We start from the raw sequence: 19,842 nt of genomic DNA on the forward strand, positions 1-19,842 counted from the left end.
ACAGTGGACTGTCACACGTCTGGAAAATATAACTGTTTTTGAAGAATGCTTTCCAAACCACGTAATGCTTTTAAAGCTGTTTATCAAAAGAGCTGGATGAGCGACAGTGGCCTGAAACAGTGTGTCAGCTGTTACAGGGTCGCAGGCCCCAGCCTAATTTCCGAAGCACTCCATCATTCTCGGTTGTCCTACCATCGGCAGACAACAGATGCCAATGTGTGGAGACATTCGCTACATAACTTTTACCCGACAAACCTGGCTCCAGGACAGATTTCCATGTCATGTGGGGCTTTTGGCTGAACTCTGCTCGAACCCAGAGGCATATCATTTACAGCAGACACTAACAATAGTTTGGGATCACTTGCTCTTCGCAGGTGGGTTCAGAGCAAGTTCGTGGCCTCCGCACACCTTTTCCAGTAGGGCTCTCACACACAAAGCTGAGAGCCCAGGCGAGTTCCTCCACGCAGCAGTTCCAGCCACGTGACTGTCACAGGTTGGCCTGATTTTAACTGTCTATTTTGTGCAAAGAAAGAGAATCAGAAGGACCAAAGCCCAGCAAAGCCTATGAACTCCTCATCTTAGCACTAGAGCAAGCAGGCAGTAAGTTTTCAGACACAGGGCAGAACTGAGAAGTGAAGACATAATGCCCGTTTCACCCACATTTAACATGCCACATTCAGAAAGGATTCTGACACAGATGCCATTTCCTGAGACCCAGCTGTGTGCCACACGTCAGGCCAAGTGCTTTATATACATCACGTCACTAATCCACACAACCACCCACTGAGGTAGGTGTCATTATTCCTGTTCCACATGAGTCAAAGGACTCTCACCTCAGAGACACGAGAGGGGACATCTTGCTCCTGGCCACAGCTAAGAAATGGCAGTGTGATGACTCAAATCCAGGGCCGTCTGACGCCCCCAGGAGGCCCTGTGACCTCGTATTCCAGACGAGGGAGCCAAACGCTGCTGTGGGAGCTCCTTCTTGACTCCTGCAAATGCTTGCTTTCCTTCCAAACTGGCCACCACAGTGCTCCTTCTCATTTCTTCTCCAGAACTGGGGGTGACCTGTGATTTTCTGTTCTTTCCACATCTTTTTCTGAAACAAGCCCTTCTCTTTGAAGAAAGACCTCTTGCCCTTGGAGTGTCAAGATAAGAAAACTTTCAGCAACTTCCCTTGGAAACTACAAAACACCCATCAGCACCCAGGATCTAATACGGTCGCTCACCAGCTGCTGGCCCCTCCGAATAGCTTTTATGGTTCAATGAGGGGTGGTGACAGGGCCATGTCACTACCGCGGGGTGTGCTATTTCTTTCATGTTCCTGGGATCTGACAAGAGCCTTCTACAACCTGTTTCTTTACAACACACAGAATGAGAGATTAAAGACCAATACCAGACTTACAGCTGGGGTTAGGACCAGCAACGACTTCTCTCCAGATGCATTCTAACTCTTGTTGGGAAAGAAGGGCCACTGACTGCCTAGGCAAACGCTGTTCAAGACGTCGTGATGATTAAACAAGATAATACGCGTAAAGTACACAGAACAGTGCCTGGATCATAGTAAAGGTTCAGAAATGTGAGAAATAATGTTATTATTATTTATTAATACCACCAAACTTAAAGACTATTTTAGCAGAAATGATGGATATGGATTTCAGTAAAACCACATGAATTCAGAGCTACTAGTTGGATGTGGAGGGGAAGGGACCTCAAGAAAGGATGAATGAAAGTCTAAATTATAGGACTTCTGATTAAATATGACAGATTTAGTCCAGAGACCCCTCTAAAGTGAAAGCAAAGGGATACATATGGCACGAATCCAAAAGGATAAAGAGAAGGTGTCAACAATACTTTAGAAGCTGAAAAGCAGATGGACAAGCGGTGCTGAAATGTAAGCCTGAGGGAGTGGAAGCCACAAAGCTGTGAGCTAATTAGTATGGTAAAATCCGCTAACTTCCAGGATGATGGAGGCACCAGGCGGCTCCGCAGGCCTGGGGCAGAAGGGAGGACAGGGAGGCACGTGTGTGAGGAGGTGAAAACAGGAGGATGGGTTAAAAGTCTGTGTTAGAAGCAGACGGATCTGTGCTACCTCCCTCACCCCACTCGCCTGCTCTTCCTCCTCAGAAGGCAGAAGGCAGACCAGGAGGTGCCCAGCTGATGCTGCCACATCCACAGGAAGGGCCCCAGGCCCACACAGAGAGCCCCCAATCTGCTTGTTAGGACGTCATCTTTAAACAGAAGTAGGACAGAGAATCAAGAACCTCCAAACATCTGAGAACTGTCTCTATTCAAAAAAGACAAAGATCAAAACAAACCGAAGAAAGAAACTCAGCAGAGGACCGGGCACTGGCTCTGTGGCAGATCCAGAGATCACCCAGTCCAGACAGGAGCAGGAGGCAGCTGGGGAGAGCTTCCAAGAAAAAGGATGAAACCAGGAAATTACTTAACTCATTTTTAAACATACATAGAGTCTGTAGATAGATTAGTAATAGGCAGATAGAAATTTTTTTTTTTTAAAAAGGAGTTACTAACCTCAGAGTAAAAAGAGTTGAAAGTAAATAAGAGTTTGAGTATAAATTGGGAACATGCAGATAGAAAGCTAAGTAAACAACAATAATAAAAGCAGTCACTAACTCCAGGGAGAAAAACAAACCAAAAAGCTAAACCAGAAAGGAAACACAAGCATAGGGACCTATGTGGCTTCACTGGGAATACTGTTTACATAGTCACTGTAATGTAAAAGTGAATATTGATTTCCCCAAAAAGTATGGTATAATAACACTGACAAATGGGGAGAGGGAACACGTGTGTACAGCAATAGCAAGTCAAATGATATCAAGAAATAGCACTACACAGGTATTTTTTTTAAACAAACATGGAGGTAAATACCTCCAAATTGAAAAAAAACCCAAAAGTGTTGAAAGTGTTTGCCTCTGAGGAGCTGGAATCAGAGGTAGGGAAAAGTGGGACAGGAGACGGCTGGGTTTTGTTTTCAGATTCGTAGAAGTCTTTGACTTTTAAAAGTGAGGACATGTATTTACTCTGATAAAATTTAATTTGAAAAGACAAAAAAAATTCGTTATAGCAAGATAACTAAGGTGAAAATCATAGGTTTTTAAAAACACTGTCCTTATTAATTGTAGATACTAAATAATATTTAGTAAACACATATAAGGTATAAAGAATAACCGAAAAAGCAAGAGAGCATTAGCCAATTGTAAACAATTAGTAAAACTGTAACAATGTGTTTTGGAAGAGCTATGATGGACCTGGGAATAAAGCAGAAAAGAAGAACTGTAACCACCCAACCTCCCCAATACATGTGCCACCACATACAAACACAATTCTGTTGTTTCCAAGAACAAACAGCAAGTCAAATCCCTAATAAAGGAGCACTTCAAAAAAGCTATAGGAAACTTGCCTTAATGAACATTTTAAGACTATTTTAAGAAAACTAACAGACAAACAGCTTGGTGAGTCTCAAGAATCTGAAAGATTCTTCAAAGCAGTTTGTCCTTAAGAATTTAAATATTCTCAATACTTAATACCTATTATATGCCTGGATACAGTAGGAGGTCAATACTTAACCAATTAATGAATATCTACTGTCAATTTGCCTATACTTGAACCAGGATGCATATCAAGCAATCGGATCTAAATGTCACAAGTTCAGAATTGGCTAAATTGAATTAATGAGGCCCCTCAACAGTTAACAAAAACATAAAAACTCTTTGAGGTCCGCATCTTTTCAGTGGGGATAGGAAAGTGCTCTACACGTGGTAATTTGGCCTCTAAGGCCTCAGGAGGCGGGCAGGGGCTGGGCAGGTCCACCTAACTGCGTGCTGCAGTAGACGAGCAAGTCCAGGGAACCAGGGAGCTCCACCCGCCGTCCACCCTGGCAGCACCCAGTGAGGCTGCCTTGGAGTCCATGGAACCTACCAGGGTTAGCCAGGATTCCTGTGACCCATCCTCCTCGTAATGAGAAGTGAGGTTTTGCTCTGCCTCTCCTTTGAAGTTTCCTGCAGTCCCTAGGATTTTATGATACAGCTTGGGTCACCCCTGCCATTATGCATGTTTGAAGTATGTTTGGGGAAAATCGACTAGAAGCTGTCTCTGGTGTTAACACAGAACACCGGCCTCATAAAAACTGCTTTCCACAAGGAGTTCAAAGACGCTTATCCAAATATTGTGGGTTTGTCCTGTTCTACCAACTTTGCTAGGGTAGAAAGCTGAGGTTTTGCCAAGTAAACTCTGACACAGATATACCTTCTCGATTTCCTGAGCGAGCTGAGGGCAGTGCTAACACAACCAAGTGGGCTTTTGACAAGATGGACCTTGCACTTTGAAGTAATCTGCTCCGTACTTACCAGGCTGCTGAAGTTAAAATTTATTGGGGTGGTGGGTTAAGGTGAAGGACTAAATTAGGTAGATTATTGTGAGAGGGCTTTCTGATATGTGATAAAATCTTTCCAATTGTTACTTCAAGAAACCCAGTAAAAGTCAGGAGCAAACCAGGAGGGCTGACAACTGCTGGCAGGAAGCCAAAGAGAAGCCTCACATTACAGTGGCTCCCATAGCTGAATCCACATTAATCCACATCACCGATCCGTGCTATTTATCAGCAGGATGATGGATCACCACCATATTTTCAAATAGAACAGCTTGTTAAGGAAATTAACCAGGTACAGCTAGTTGTTGCCTGGAGTCTTGGAAGGTGCGAAGAGTGGCATTGTTTTACATTTCTGCAAATCTCTTTAAGTCCTGCTTAATAGAAAACAGCTGCATTCTCTTATCTGCTTCTACAGTCAAACTACTGCAATATCACACATTATGCAGCTTCTGTAAAACTCCACTGTACATCCATCAGACAATATTATATGAAAATAGTGATTTATCTATCTATATATGAATCCACAGATAGATATATAAAAATAGATTTGACATTATGGTTCCCTGAAAGGTTTGGGGGTTCTCCAGGGCTCCCTAGACCATATTTTGAGAACCTTTGCTCTAAAAGGACCCATACTTACAAATTTTGTGCTAAGTAGAAATCAGTTTCCTCTATGTATTAAAGTAAATCCACTAAGGGTATAGATTAGTAACACTGTTAATCTGATTTGAGTTATATAAGCCTGATATAATAAAACTGTTTCTTTGAGAATATATTCTGATTAAAATGTTTTGCTAATCCCATCTTATTTTCCTCCCATTTGACAAATAGTGAGAAACTTAGTAAGAATCTGTCTTTGAGAGGCAGTCTGGCAAAAGAGTACGAGATAAAGGTATGGGGCAAGGAAACTCAGGGTTAAGCTAAAACCCAAACCTACCTTTTCTTCCTCCAAAGATTACAAGCCTTTACTTACAATACAATACTACAGTCTTCAGTTCCCTGCTGGCCCCTATGTCCTCTGCGTATCTCAGAATTATCTTACAGTCTGAAGCTCTCTGGGAGCAGGGCATTTGAACTCAAATCTGGATACTCTCTTTAAGGGAGATTCTAATTTCATCCTGAGCAAAGAGGGAGGATTCTGCAAGGGAAAACCATGAAAGACACAGGGTAGTCATCAACACCTAAAAATAAGGCCTTTTCAGAGGAATTCCATAAAACTAAATGGCTTTTCATTACTCTCTAATGCACAAAATACAAACTTTTCTCAGGAGGAAATACACTGTGCTGTTTCTCTTAAAGTTCAAACCATAAATCTACATCTTATGTATGTAAGATTGGGTATCATTCCAGAGTTTTAAAAATCAAGTCATTGAACAAGGAAGGGACTATAGATGTACAATGGCTAGGTTGATTATTAAATGGAAGAAACCAAAATCAAAAAGCAATCACCTTTTCCATTCTATTTTCTTTGAGTAAAGACCTGCTGGTTGAGATACAAGAACTGTACTTTAAAGACGTACATACCTAAAGTCAATTTATTTTTACTTTTGGAAGCTGGATTGTGCTGTTTCCATGAAGTCAGTCATCTCTGCATGCCAAAAATGGCAAAAAATAGACGCCTTCCTTTCTAGAAATGATTATAATGTACCATGACCAAAAAAGTGGGTTTTTTTACTAACAGATAATCTCGCATAAAAATGAGCCATGGGATTTCAGAAATGGAAAGGCTTTTCTCAAATATGTGTGTTCAGGAACACACACACTTTCTGTTTTTTTTTCAGCAACAGATCTGAGCTTCCATAAGTTCTATTATAATGCGAATGGCACTGTCTGAAGCCTGTGAGTGAAAGGCGAGTACAGTATTTAGAGTTCATCAAGAGGGAAGAAGTCTGTCTTAGAAAATAACATTTCTCTGCTTGTGTTCCTGTGAGAGGAATTTTGACTTATAAGGCATGAAGGACTGTTAAGATGTTTCTTAAAAATATCTTATCCTGTAACTTCATCAGCTTAATTTCAGACCTGAGTGAGACATCCCATGAATGTTGTTCTTCCTTCTGGGGTTGCTCAGGACTGAGAACATGCTCCATCTGCCTTCAGGCATTCTCTGGAAAGGCCTGATTTGGCAAGATCAGGAAGTGAGACTACATGGCTCTCAAGGCCGAGTAGAAGATGAAGTGGTTGCCCCTCTATCTGTCCACTGTGCCACTTACGGACAACAGAAGAGAGATAGGAACAGTCCCTTTCCTTCAGGTGGATGCCACAAGAACTCTTCAGTTTCAGTGAAATCTAATTCCTTCTCATGATGAAACTGACGTGTTACTGATGTACCGACTGCCCCGAGCAGCGGGTAGTTACCAAGTCAAAAGACAGAGGTGCTCGAAGATAAGAAACAGAGCCTCAGGGTCAAATATGTATCAGGCTCTAGCTTTTCACCCTTACCAGCATACATGTCTTTATACTGATGCTACCAGGGTCTACAAGACTCATCTGGAAGGAGCACCTTGTACTTCTTAAACGAGTATGAGGCAGCAGCTACCAGAAGACGTAGTCTGTCTTTCTGAAGGGTTAATTTTACTGGGTAGCAATTAAAAACATTTTCTTATTAAAATAAGCATGAGATAAAATGTAAAATTCATTTATAGTTTCAAGACAAAACAGAAACTTTCCAAGAAATGTTGAATTTGCTCTGCCCCTGGATACATGGGGTATCAGGCCACTCTCCTCTGCCTTAAATGGAACATTAGTGGAAAAAATTGAGAGCACTGGTGTAACCTAACAAACATTTTAATTTCTACTAGATTTTTACCTTGGAAGTTCCCTAAAGGTTCAATTCATACCAATTCTCTGGTGTGATTATGTACGATGCCAAGAAGGGTAAATGTTGCTTTCAGAACAGAATAATGAAAAGCAGTTTCACCAAAGTAGAATGAAAGAGGAGCGGAAGCATTTCCAAAATTCCCTTTGCTGACTTTCTTCTGATCTGTCCAACCTGGTGACCCAAGAGGGTCTTAACCCTTTTATCCCAGATAGTCACAGGTAAGACGTACATACCGTAACAAAAAGGACTTTTCCTTAAGAAAACTGTCTCCATTTCACATCCAAGAGGCCATTAATGGAAAGTGTATATGACAAATTTTGGGGTGGTGTCTTGGGTGTGTTTTTACTGAAAAAGTCAAATTACGCCCACCATAAATCTTTTTCGTGAAGTCAACTGAAAGGTTACTCAAAAGCTCTCAGAGCAAATGGAATTTACACCTACATGCACAATACAAGGGTCCTGGGATTCCAGAACATTATCAGAGTCCTGAGGGCTATATTCTTAAACAATGATCTATCATTATCCTTCAAATTCCCCCTTCCTCCTTATCTAACTTAAATAATGAGATAAACTCCAACGCTCCTGAGCTTTGCTAAATTAGTTTAAATATTTCAAGTTCTGCCAACTCCCACCTCGTCCCCCCCACCCTGTTTTGAGTCTTGACTAAAAAGGTGAAGACATATTTTGGAGGAAACCTCAGGGCCCAGCTTTATTAATCACCATCTGCTACTTTCCTAAAACGTCATGCAACCCAAAGTCTACAAGAGACAGTATTTAAAGAAATAAATAAGGAAATAAATAGCCCAGAATCAAAAACTCCTCTCTTCTCAATGGTATTTTTGCCTTTTATTGTGAAATGGCTGTTCCTGGGTTTCTGCAGCTTTCCACCAAAATATCTTTTCAAATATTACCATCAGATACCACCACCCATGCAGAGAACTGGGCACGCTCAGCCAGTGGGTGCCCTGCCTTGGCCTGGTCTATTTGAAGGGTTGTGGGCTTTTCCACATGGGTTCAATGGCACCACAAGTGTGGCTGCATCTGTGCCATTTTCATAAACTTTACTTGGGAACAGACAAATGTGGCCCAATACACGTAGACTAGAAGATGCAACCTGAGCCAGCAGAACGTTGCCTTGGAAAAGGCTTCTTATTTCAGTTCCAAACCACACATACTTGTCCAGTTAACAAATGCAGCAGGGGATATTGGTCCACAACATTCATGCTGAGGCCAAAGGCTCTGCTGTCCTCCGCCCTCCGCTCTCCCCTACCCCCACCTGCCTTCACAAGAACTCTTAGACTGCATGGAAATTTCAGAGAAAAGTTAGGTGGCTGTCTTTTTGGAATGCCTGTACACTCCAACAAGAACAACTTGGAAGTATTTTAATCTAAAAGAACTCAAGGGGGGGGGTTCCCTATAAATAAAATCATGTTCAAATAAACACAAAAAGGAGCCAATGTTTCCTGTAAGGCCACTTTTCAGATGGATTACTGGAAGGAGTATTCTTTCACAGTTTTATGGTTTACTTTGCTATCATCTGCTTAAAATTTGGGTCATTTAAAACATAGATGCTAAGATCTAAGCCTTCACTTGGATGAAATATTACAAAAGCAGCAGAAAGGCTCATTCCAAGTGCAGACTCAGAGGCAGAACTCTCGGACTCCTGGGTTCTACTCCTGGCTCAGGCCCTGGGCTCAGGTCAGCCCTCGGTCAGAATCTCACTTCTAATCCCTTCAAATCATTTGTTAGTCCCTGTTGTCTAAACAGTGGGGAAAAACCCTGAGTAACACCCCTGGATCCTGTTCAATCAACTGGGATAGTTGGAGATGGTTATAACTCACTTCCAAGAAACCAGGGTGATTTATCCCTTGGTAGAACTAGAATGTTCCTGAGAGACCACAGTGTCATCAGAACAAACCCTTAAGGCACTGAAGCATTTCTCCACCTGCAGGAATCTCTGTGCTCCTTTAATGTGACTTTCAAAAACAATATTGCCCAGCGCTTTATAGTTCTTTATAGCTTCCACATGAAAATAACTCTGGTTGGGCTTCAGACCTCTGAGAGGCAGAATAAATAGACAGGCGTGTTTATCCCCAATTCGTAGATGGAAAACTGAGGCTTAGCTAGGCTAGGACACTGCAGGGGCCCAACGCTAGTAGGTAAGGATGTTGGGATCCAGCCTTACTGTTTTCCAGGTCAAGTGTTTTCTCTCCAGCACGTGGATCCTCATTAATAACCTTACTTTTGGTCCTCGATAAATGGACTGAGGGAAGTTGGTTAAAGTGTTTCAGAAGAATCTGTTAATGCCTTTTCAGTGCAATAAAGGGTAAAGGGCCAAGTTTCTTTGTGGCCTCCAATCTGCATGGGTCTAGCCTGTGCCCCACTCACCTCTGGTACCTTTGGCCACGGCTCTCCGACTCTGGGCTCCTCCAGGAACAGAGAGGAGACACAGAAGCTAATTCTCCCTCCTGGAAGCTTCCCGCCCATAGCCCCATGACTACCTGGCTGCTCCTCACTTGTCACTGTAGCTTTTGTTTCTAGGACTGAATGGCTCAGCAGACCGCTGTGCTGGGAAGCTGACAGGTAAACTTCACTCAGACTGACCAATTACGGTTTCCTGCGAGGCCAGCTGCACAGCTCCTCTGTCCCCCTTTTACCTGGAATGTGATTCTTGCTTCTCTTCCCCTGGCCAGCTCCTACTTAGACTTCAGGATTCATCTCAAATGTCACTTCCCTAGAAATGCCTTTTTGACCCCAGTGACCATGTGTTAGCCAACCTCCTTCTCTCCCCCGCCTTCTGATTACACAGTTGCGCAGCGCCCTGTAAATCTTCCGTGTCATTTATCATAATTTTAGCAAATAATTATTTATATGATGATTCATTCTATGTTTGCTGCCTTGCTTGACTGTAAGCCCTGGAAGACCCGGGCCAGCCTTGCTTTCTGTTGTATTCCCAAACTTGGGTTCTTAGGGAATTTTCAATCAATGAAAACGAACAAACGACGTGTATACTGGCTGACACTAAGTCGAACCTTCTACAGCAACGCTGCACCACTGATGAAATGACAAGAACACCTTTCTTTCTGCAGCAACCATTCTGTTCCTTTCTTAGGCTCCTAAAAAGAACGCAAAACTTTATCAAGACTTCCAAACTGACACTGTACAAAACTCAAGCGATTTCTTTCTGGTCAACATCATTAAAGTGCACAGCACAAAACAATGATATTTTTAAAATTGAGTACCTATACCTCAGACCCTTTTTGAAACAAATCACTCAATCCCTTGACCACTTTGGGATTTTAAGAATAAGGATGGTTCTTTTGGAACTCTCAGGGGCCTCCTGCTTTACTCACACTTCAGTAGGTCTTACTGTCCTAACAAAATACTGGACGGAGGCTTCTCGGGCTTTGAGCAGACACGGACAAACTAACTGGAAATACCTTCGAAACCTCCCTCCTGTCCCTCCTCCTAACTTCAGAGATGCTTCACAGTATACTCAGGATTGTTTTAGCTCTGCATCCGAGAATAGAACGTAACTTAACTAAAGTAAACTCTACAGATCCTTTCCTAAAAACCAGCTGCTTCCAGATGGAAGACATTCTGGCAGAACACACTGCATGGTCCCAGCCTACAGTCTCAAGCATCTTCCCCACTGCAGTAACGTGTCATCAGTTAGGTTTCCTGGTGACAGACAAATGAATTCATTTTGGTTGGGGACGACTTCACTTCAAATCCTATTTGAGGAACAATAGGATGTGGACATGGCCCAGACCCTAGGCACTCTAAAAGGGCACACTAATTCACTTAGGGAATATCTATTATCTAGGCAGCAGCAAAATCCTTCTGGGCTTAAGCGGAGTCCAGCTTGGCTGGGAACTGTAACATTCATTACACCCTTTATTGATAAGATCCTCAATTAGTCACTCTGAAAAAGGGGAGGCTAAAGCAGGCCACTAACATGAATAGCTAAGTTCTGTAGGATTTGGAGCCATATGATCTGTCACTGATTTCCTGTCTCAGCTGGTACCAGGGCAAGGCAGCATCCCATAGCAGACCCGCCAACTTGCTTGGTAGTTTCTCTGTGAGGCTGGGGACTGGCTGGCCCTTTCAAGTAGAAGCACAGACCCATGTGGTGAACCACAAGTGCAGGGACTCTAGAACTGTGCCATGGGGCCTCAGAGGAAGACAGCCTACAGCCTGACAGTTCTCTTAATGGGCAGCGGGGGATCTAGTTAGTTTGGTGAACAAGGGATACTTGTAAGGATGTAATCCTATTTCTGACCCCTCTAATGAAGAAAAACAACATATATCTATATCTACACCTATATGATATATATCTCCAGTACACACAGATATAGATATAGACAGATAGATATAGATCTGGAAGAAGCCATGCCATGTTTTTGTGCCTCATTTTCACGTATTTATATTAGGCAGGTCATAAATTTTAGTTATATGTATTCAAATTTTTAAAAATCACATCATTAAGGCAGAAAGTATATTATTAAACATATCAGTATGGGTTAGGAGAAGCAGCAGACCTGGGCTGGAAATTGCAGAAGCCAGTCCCCCCATGACTACTGACCTGGAGCCGCTAAGTGTGGCTGTGTCTCTCACCGCCTGGGCTGTTTCTGATGCAAAGTCCAGGGCGCCTGCCACTGGCTTGGTTACAGTGCCAACGAGCCCTTTCCCAAGGCCAGATATGAAACCGCTGACACCCCCTTCTGTTTTCACACCTTCCACTGTTGAGGTTATAACACTGGTCAATCCACCAATGATACCTAGCAAAAAAGACAAGGGCTATTGTAATCTGGCCAACGACAACAGTAAGAGCATTTAAAGCCAAACCCCTCAATTCCATGCACTTGGCAAGGCAACTTAGGGCATTCTGTCTACTTCTTGATAGGTCACAGGCAGGCCAGCTCAGGATGGGGAACCAGCAGACTTTGCCAGGAAGTTCACAGTCAGGAATATATAGTACACATTAGTCAGAAGTAAAGTGTGTTCCAGTTTTAAAAAATCAGAGACAAGCTAAGAGGTTCGCAGTGGCTACTGTTCAATCCCAGAGCTTAGGCAGCATTTGGGCAATCAGGAGAGGATGCAGACAGTAGGATCAAATCACCAGACTAGCAAACAGGGCCTGCAGGGAAAGTTGGGATCCCATAAAATATAAGGCAGAGAAATAACTAAATATAGATCCTCAGTTTTCAAAGAACACTGTGTGACCGGCCAACACCACCAAATGTTTAAAATGTGGTCAAAGCTACTGTGCACTTTGCTGAAGTCAGGAACAGGCAATCACAGTAAATGACGAAGCCTTGATGAAAGGCACCCCCAAAAGCTGCCAAAGGCAGCCGGACCCTCAGTGGAGTCAATCCAAAAGACCAACCGAGGTCAAAAGACATTCCAAACATTCTGCAAGTTGACAGTGATGACCTTGAAGAGCCTCGTAAGTGGCCAGCAGTTGGTGGAGGCTGGAGAGGACACAGGCATTGCAGGAAGAAGCAGGGCCCTGTGCGGGGAGCACTTCCAGGACCTGTGCCAGGGACACTCACAGGATGTTTACCCTTGGACAGTGGGGGTGTGAGGAAGCTCTCTAGACTCTTCAGCTCTAGTGAGACAAATTGGTAAAGGAAATTCCTTGGGTGAGAACGTACTGAGAATTCACAACGTTTCTTTCGGATTCTGGGTCTGTTTGCTGCAGTGAGGCAACATCCCTTTCCAACCTTCTGAGCAAAGCGCATGGCAGAGAGAGACATGACTGAGCCTGGGGGAAGCAGAGGCTACGGAGAGAACTGAGCATGACTCCCAGTTTTTAAACCAAGGAGAGTGAATGGACTCTGGTTCTTGTTATCTTTTAAGGGTTCTTTCATCCTGAAGGAAGGAACTCCTTCTAGGTTACTGTTTTCATACAATCCAGAGCTTAACGGATCCTCCTTGGATAAGGCCACTGGTTTCTGGTCTCAGACTGGCCTAACTGGCTCCTGGAGAGGCTATACATATTCTCTGAATGATCCTTGCCTGGAGGGGATTCTGCCACCTTGAACCAACCGCCCTCCGTCTCAGCACACTAGTAGGTCCATCTAAAAAGTGAGGACAGCTATGCTTTTTCTCCACAGCCAAGGACGCTGGAGAGATAAAGGCATTATACACAGCAAAGCATTTTATATTCACCAAAAACCAGTCCTCTAATAGTTCAACGCACTATCATTACAGTTACTAGAGAGAATGATTAAATCTTTAACCCCAAATGATTGCCCAACAATCAACTTGGAAAGTCCATAAACAGATTAAGTTCAGCCAAATTTTACTTCTAGCTTGATGTCTCCTTGGGGGCTGCTCCCTTTCCAGTCGGGCAGGCTCAGGAAAAGCAAAGGCATTTGGATCCAAACCTCACCATTAGGAAAGTTGATAAACAAAAACTCTGTCCTAAATATTGTGTCCTAAGCATGAAGAGAATATTCCTTTTTCTTCATCCAAATGCAGATATTCAAAACTTGATCAGTCCTGACATGACTTCTGATAGCTTCAGACTATTCCTAAGAACTTGGTACAAACAGTTCAATTTACTAGCCATCACTAAGCATGAGCTATATGCCACATACCATGTGAGGTACTGCAAGCAGAAAGACAAGACAAAACGGTCTTTCTGCTCTCCTGGTCCTCACACTCTACCAGGACAGCAAGACTCACAGCTGGCTACGTGTGCAACCCAGACTGCCACGTGTGCTCTCCCTGTCATTCATTCTAACCGGGGAGAGTGGAACTGAGCAAATGTCATTCGAGTTGGGACTTAGAGGTTGCATAGGATTTTGATAGGCAACAAAGAGAGGCAGAGGAGGGGAGGGCAGAAGGAACGTGAGTGAGCAAGGACTTGGAGGCATGCCTGGGGGCAGTGCGTAGGTCTGAATGCCTCAGGTATACTGTGGCTGGGGGACAGTGGTTGGAAAAGTTGGCTGGGTTTATATTTCCAAGGGCCTTGAATGCCACACTAACAAGTCGTTGAGAAAAATGCAACAAAAGGCAAGTCAGTCAGAATTAAAGCATTCAAAGTCAGAATTCAAACAAATTCAGACTTAAGACATTCATGCCATCACCTATCTCTTGGGCACATGGATTTACAATCCCTGTGAATGTGCATTTATACAAGACTCAAAAACATCTGGGCCACAAACCTGGCAGCCAACTTCACTTTTCACTTTCTATGGAAGGAAAGATCAGTAAGCAGAAGGCAACTTGAAGCAGCACTTCTATATTCTTTTTTCTTTTTAAAGATTTTATTTTTCCTTTTTCTCCCCAAAACCCCTGGGTACATAGTTGTGTATTTTTAGTTGTGGGTCCTTCTAGTTGTGGTATGTGGGACGCCACCTCAGCGTGGCCTGATGAGTGGTGCCATGTCCGCACCTAGTATTCAAACAGGCAAAATCCTGGGCCACCGAAACAGAGTGCGCAGACTTAACCACTCAGCCACGGGCCGGCCCCCGACACTTCCATATTCTAAAAAGTGGTTCAGTGGATTACACTTTACCACACCTCAGGAAAAGAAGCCAGAGAATAGGAGGGAATGCGATGCACAGAGCATTCTGAAAACGAATGAAGGCTTCTCCCAGGCTGTAGCACTTGAGTTGCGAGGAGAAGACAGAGCTCGGAAGGCTGTCAGGCCCACCACAACATCAAACTAGGGTTTCACTGTTGTCAGCTTTCTTTTTTCTACTTGTGCCCGGATGGGTGAAAAGGCCCCTCCGAGCAACTGTGGCAGCAGAGCCATTCTTCTGGAGCCTGCTATCATGTGCCTTACCGTGAGCCAGGCCATGGATGCCAGCTACAAGGTGTTCTCCACTTGTAGCTGCATGGTATCGGATGTACTCCCGCTCTGACTGATGCCGATTGTCCATCGTCTTTCCTAAACCATCTGATAACGTCCCTGCAAACTGGAATGAATTAAAAACAGAAGGAAAAGAGTTTTAAGACCTCAGCACTATTTTCACTACTTTATGATCTTAAATAAATCCCTTCCCTCGCTGGGATTCAGTAAATACCGACTGAGAGAGAGATTAACTGCTGAATTACATACACTGTGTGTCCCGGGAGAGTGGCTCTCAAGCACTGGACACATACGAAGTGTGGGATGCTCACACTGGTGGAGGCAAAGCTGCAAAACAACTACTAAAAATCCATACTGGTACTTACCTTCCAGGAGTCTATCGCAAATTTACAGGGAAATGAAAGGCATAAGAAGATGGCCTGGGAGAGAGGCAAGCATTGGGATTCTGCAACGGTGAGGACAGCGGCTCTTGGCTCTAAGAATCAGTGGGGTTCAAAACAGAAATGTGGCAAATTGTTGCTTTAGGGTTTAGTATCAAAATTTTTAGACACCAACTGCCCTAAAGCAATGCCTTTTCTTTCACTTATTCGACAATTACCAAGTGCCTAGGGGCCTAGCCTCATTTGTCAAAAGAAAAAATGAAGTACCTGGAAAGGTTAACAGGTTAGGCCACCTTTCATAGGAAGTGGCAGACTTGAACTCATGACTTCACATGCAAAATCCTCCCCCACAAATCAGAGACAGATTTTATTTATCCTGGCATATTTTAACCAGAGAAGCTGTGTCATCCATCAAAGTGAGATGAAAAGGACATAAAACTCTGTTTTGTCACAAGACAATTTGAAAAGGTTTAAAGTGACAGTTAATAAACCACAGGGTACTTATCCTCATCATTCAGGCATAAAAAGGGAAGGATATCAAATATATAATTAACCTTCTCAGGAAGGATCTACCAAAACAAGTGGTTTAAGTGCCAATGACCCGGGACTAACCTTTCAGAAAACTCACAGGAATGCTATTTAGATATAAGAGCTCAGTGGAGAGATTCAAGGCGAACAGCCTGCCTTGAAGACCCAGGACACAGGGTAGCCTGTTTCATTCTGGTTTGCCAAGGAGGGTTACACAGATCTGCCCTGGTGAGCCATCAGTCCTGAGGCTTCTTGACGCTAGTGACAGGAGAAGGTGAGTTCTGGGCAGGGAAGCAGGACGAGAGGAAGAAACAGCAGTTCTATGTAAAGCAGCGTTTCCTGGAGCAAGATACGGGAACACTCGTTCCTCTTGCTGAACGCCAATGCTTTTACGATCCAGGGCGGTGAGTACCAACCTTTCTGGAAATGCAATCTCTATCATTATTTGCTTTTTGCCTTGACCTTCCTGTCACTCCCTGCCCAATTAGAGAACTAAATTTAATGAAAATTAATTTCACAATTTCCTTTAGGACACAGACACCATGGGATGTTGGAAAGCCAGCGCTGTGAATCACTAAGTGAGGACTTTCATCAGGGACCCCATTTAAGAGCGACTGCAGGCCACAAGCTTGTGCATCTGACCAAAGCAGATTCTAGTCCTCTCTCCAGCATTGCGATAGCTGCACGACCCCGACAAGGCGCCCTGCCACTGAGCCTCCTTCCTGGCATCTGGAGAACGGTGACAGTGCCGACACTGACATGGGGCTGGAAGGATTAGCGACAGTGGCTCTGGATATGGAATTGAGTTGGCATTCTTACTGTTATTACTCAGCTACTAGTCCAAGGAGGGACATCCTGCACCATTTGAAGAAAGTCTTTCAAAGGTTTAGAGTTATGGTCATTTACGCTAGGCTTTGACATTGAAAAAAAACCCAAAACCCTCTCTTTCCAACAGATAAACACCAGCCTCCTAAGTGAGTTTCTGGAGTGGTACCATCTGTAAAATAGAGTGTGGGGCTTGGTGGTTCCAGAATCCTCTCCAGCTCGGACAGTATGTGATCTATGATCCGAGCTGGAATCTCTTTATTAAGCACTTACTCCGGGCCCAGCACAGGTTTAGGCACTACTGAGGATACAAACAAATGGCAGCCTTAGGCCTATTCTCAAGGATGAGCCTCATTAGGAAGGTAACAATTCCACACACGGAACAGACAGTGACAAGGACCAGGAGCGCAAACTTAAAGCAGCTGGGAAGCGAGAGAGGAGAGGAAAATGTGACCCTTGTTTTTGGAAAGGGTCCAGAACTAGTCCCTGCTATATTCTGGACGGCACGCCTCCCCCTGACGCGGGAGCAGAGGTGAGGGGGCGGTGCAGTGAAGAGCTGTCTCGGGAGCGCATCGTGGGTGTCTCCGGACGCGCAAGCTCCCCTGGAGAGGTCCAGCAGCACCCAGGCTACTTGCGGGGTCTCGTTCAGGTCCTTCCCATTTTTCTCACACTCTTACTGTCCTTGAGGAGAGGTATTTCTTTGGAAGAGATATTAAGTGAAAGTTCTGTCTACCTATTTCTGGCAGCTGACTAGGAGGAAGTTAAAATCCCACAATACTTTTTCCCTCTAAGAGAATTTGGGAGAATAATTTAGGCAAACTGCGCAAAACCACCCCCTCTCCTTCACCCCCGCGCCCCCACCTCCTGTCAATAAAACAAGTTTAATATCCAAGGGTTATGAGTGAGCCAATGCCACAAGCTTACTTGCCAATCAATTCTGCTGCAGCAGCCTTGGCACTCCCAGCACCAACTGGACCTGGGTGTTCTCTGTACAAAATACCACAGTGACCTCAGGAGGATGGGGTCAGATGACCCAGGAGACCACTGCTGCCCCTAAATGCTGGATTCTTCCACGTGCTTCTCAGGTGCCTCCCCCTGCCGTGGAGAGGTACCTACACCTGCTCCACTTACAGCAGGACTTCCATCTGAATTCCCACTTCTCTGTCTATAAAAAATGACTATGCAAGCCAAGTGGACTGTCCTTGGTCACTAGTGAGTAGAAGTAAAGGACACAAAGATATTAATAGGAAATGATTACAAAAGTCTTCACGCGTAGAAAGGTGACTTTGAGAACTCAGAAAACTTGGGGAGATGTTGAAATCTGTGATCCAACCAAACTCGTACGGATGAGAGGTTAATCAGATTTTAAGGAGAGAGACTTTTTATAGGAACTAAACCAAAGCCAGCTAGATGAAGGGTACCGTGGTCAAAGGCTGGGCTTTGGGCCAGTCCACTGGGCTTCTGAGTCCTGAATCCAGGGCACCACAAAGCTTGGGCCTTCTCTCACTGTGGGAGCACTTAGTCATCCTTAATTCCATCTCTCATTCCCCACCTCAGTGGGAAAGTAAATCACACCCCTATCTTATTTCTCCCCCAAAGACAGGGTGGGAACAAGGGTTGGAGAGAGAAGCGATTCCAGGAAGCACTCTTCATGGGTGCCCTCTGGCACTCGTCTTCTCCGAGGCTAGGAAGTGTTATTTCACCCATGTCCTTGACTTTGAAGATGATTGTCAAAACAGAGCAGAGACACCCATGAAAGCTACAACATCATGTGGGAGTGAGGGGTGCAGGACATCCTTCCCCTTTCCACCCAGTTCTGCCCATGTATTTTTAAAAGAAAAGCTAAATGTGTTGAAAATCAAATTTAATTTGAAGTTTTTTCAGAGCAGATGCTCTATGGCATGCTCGTGGATGATCAAAATGGGAAATGAAGACTGGAGGGAGACATTCAGATTATTCAAAGGGAAAACTAACCCCAGAGGCACTGGGGAAATGGCTGAAAACCATCAGGATATGAGCAAGCACAGTCTAGTTCTGCGTCCAGTCAAATATGTACGGAAGCCCTACTGTGTGCCAGGCTAGCAAATGAGAATCCTAAATCAGAAGTGGTTTCTGCCTCCTGCCTCAAGGACCTCAGTCAGGACATATGCCTGCGGCATAATGGAAAGCCATTCCCTCCTGAGCTCGAATTTTGACTATGACATTTAATAGCTATGAAATCCTGGACAAATAGCTTCATCTCTGTGAGCCTCCATTTCCTTATCTTCAAAATGGTCATCAGAGTATACACCTACAGGGGCGCCGTCAGGATTAGATACAACACGCAAAACACTCAGCACAGAGCCTGACACATATGAGCCACTCAATAAAAACAGTATTGAGGGGGCTGGCCCAGTGGCGCAGAGGTTAAGTTTGCATGTTCTGCTTTAGGGGCCTGGGGTTCACTGGTTCAGATTCCAAGTGTGGACATGGCACTGCTTGGCAAGCCATGCTGTGGCAGACGTCCCACATATAAAGTAGAGGAAGATGGGCACTGATGTTAGCTCAGGGCCAGTCTTCCTCAGCAAAAAGAGGAGGATTGGCAGCAGATGTTAGCTCAGGGCTAATATTCCTCAAAACAAATAAGCAAAAAAACAAACAAAAAACAGTATTGAGTTATCAGAACTTCAATTTCCTCATATGCAAAATGGGACTAACCAGATTCTGCAGGGCTGTTGTGAAGATTAAATGAGACAGTGTGCACACAAAGCATTGGCAGAGGGCATCCCCAGTAAAGGGGAGGCCTCCGTGGAGGGGCATAAAGCACCAGGGCAGGGAGCACATGCCAGACTCACACACTGGGAAAGCCATTAGCAGCTGGAAGGCAATTTCCAGGTAATTTCTAACTCTACTTGGTATAAGCGATACCTCAACACCAGGCACAGAATTTGCAGAGGCGTAAGTCAATATAGCTCATTTTACAGCAACTTCAAGTCCACAGAAAACTTAAGGCTACAAGTGAATACTGTCCTAGCTAAGAGGAAAGGGTCCAAGGAACAGAACATCCTTCAGAAAACCTGCTATTACACTTGCA

At 44.2% G+C, this 19,842-nt stretch overlaps 1 protein-coding gene and 1 long non-coding RNA gene across 10 annotated transcripts in view; one reads left to right on the forward strand and one right to left on the reverse strand.

Moving 5' to 3' along the window:
• The window catches only part of VPS13D (vacuolar protein sorting 13 homolog D), a 244,880-nt gene that overhangs the window by 35,765 nt on the left and 189,273 nt on the right, over nucleotides 1–19,842 (reverse strand). For 7 of the 9 annotated variants that reach the window (XR_011535561.1, XM_070603023.1, XM_070603012.1 and 4 more), the window contains 2 exons: nucleotides 15,010–15,142; nucleotides 11,797–11,992 (listed from right to left, as the gene is read on the reverse strand). The exons of the other annotated variants lie outside the window; for them this stretch is intronic. Coding sequence is in view for 6 of the 7 variants with exons in the window: in XM_070603023.1 (XP_070459124.1) it covers nucleotides 11,797–11,992; nucleotides 15,010–15,142 (329 nt within the window). In the remaining variant the exon portion in view is untranslated. The remainder of the gene's footprint in view (nucleotides 1–11,796; nucleotides 11,993–15,009; nucleotides 15,143–19,842) is intronic. 9 annotated transcript variants of the gene reach the window in all.
• Nucleotides 16,012–17,661, forward strand: LOC139080796 (uncharacterized). Its single transcript, XR_011535587.1, has 2 exons — nucleotides 16,012–16,348; nucleotides 16,475–17,661. It is a non-coding gene; the product is annotated as an uncharacterized lncRNA (long non-coding RNA).

The sequence above is a fragment of the Equus przewalskii genome, chromosome 2 (assembly GCF_037783145.1).
Source record: "Equus przewalskii isolate Varuska chromosome 2, EquPr2, whole genome shotgun sequence".
In the NCBI taxonomy this organism is placed as follows: Eukaryota; Metazoa; Chordata; class Mammalia; order Perissodactyla; family Equidae; genus Equus; species Equus przewalskii.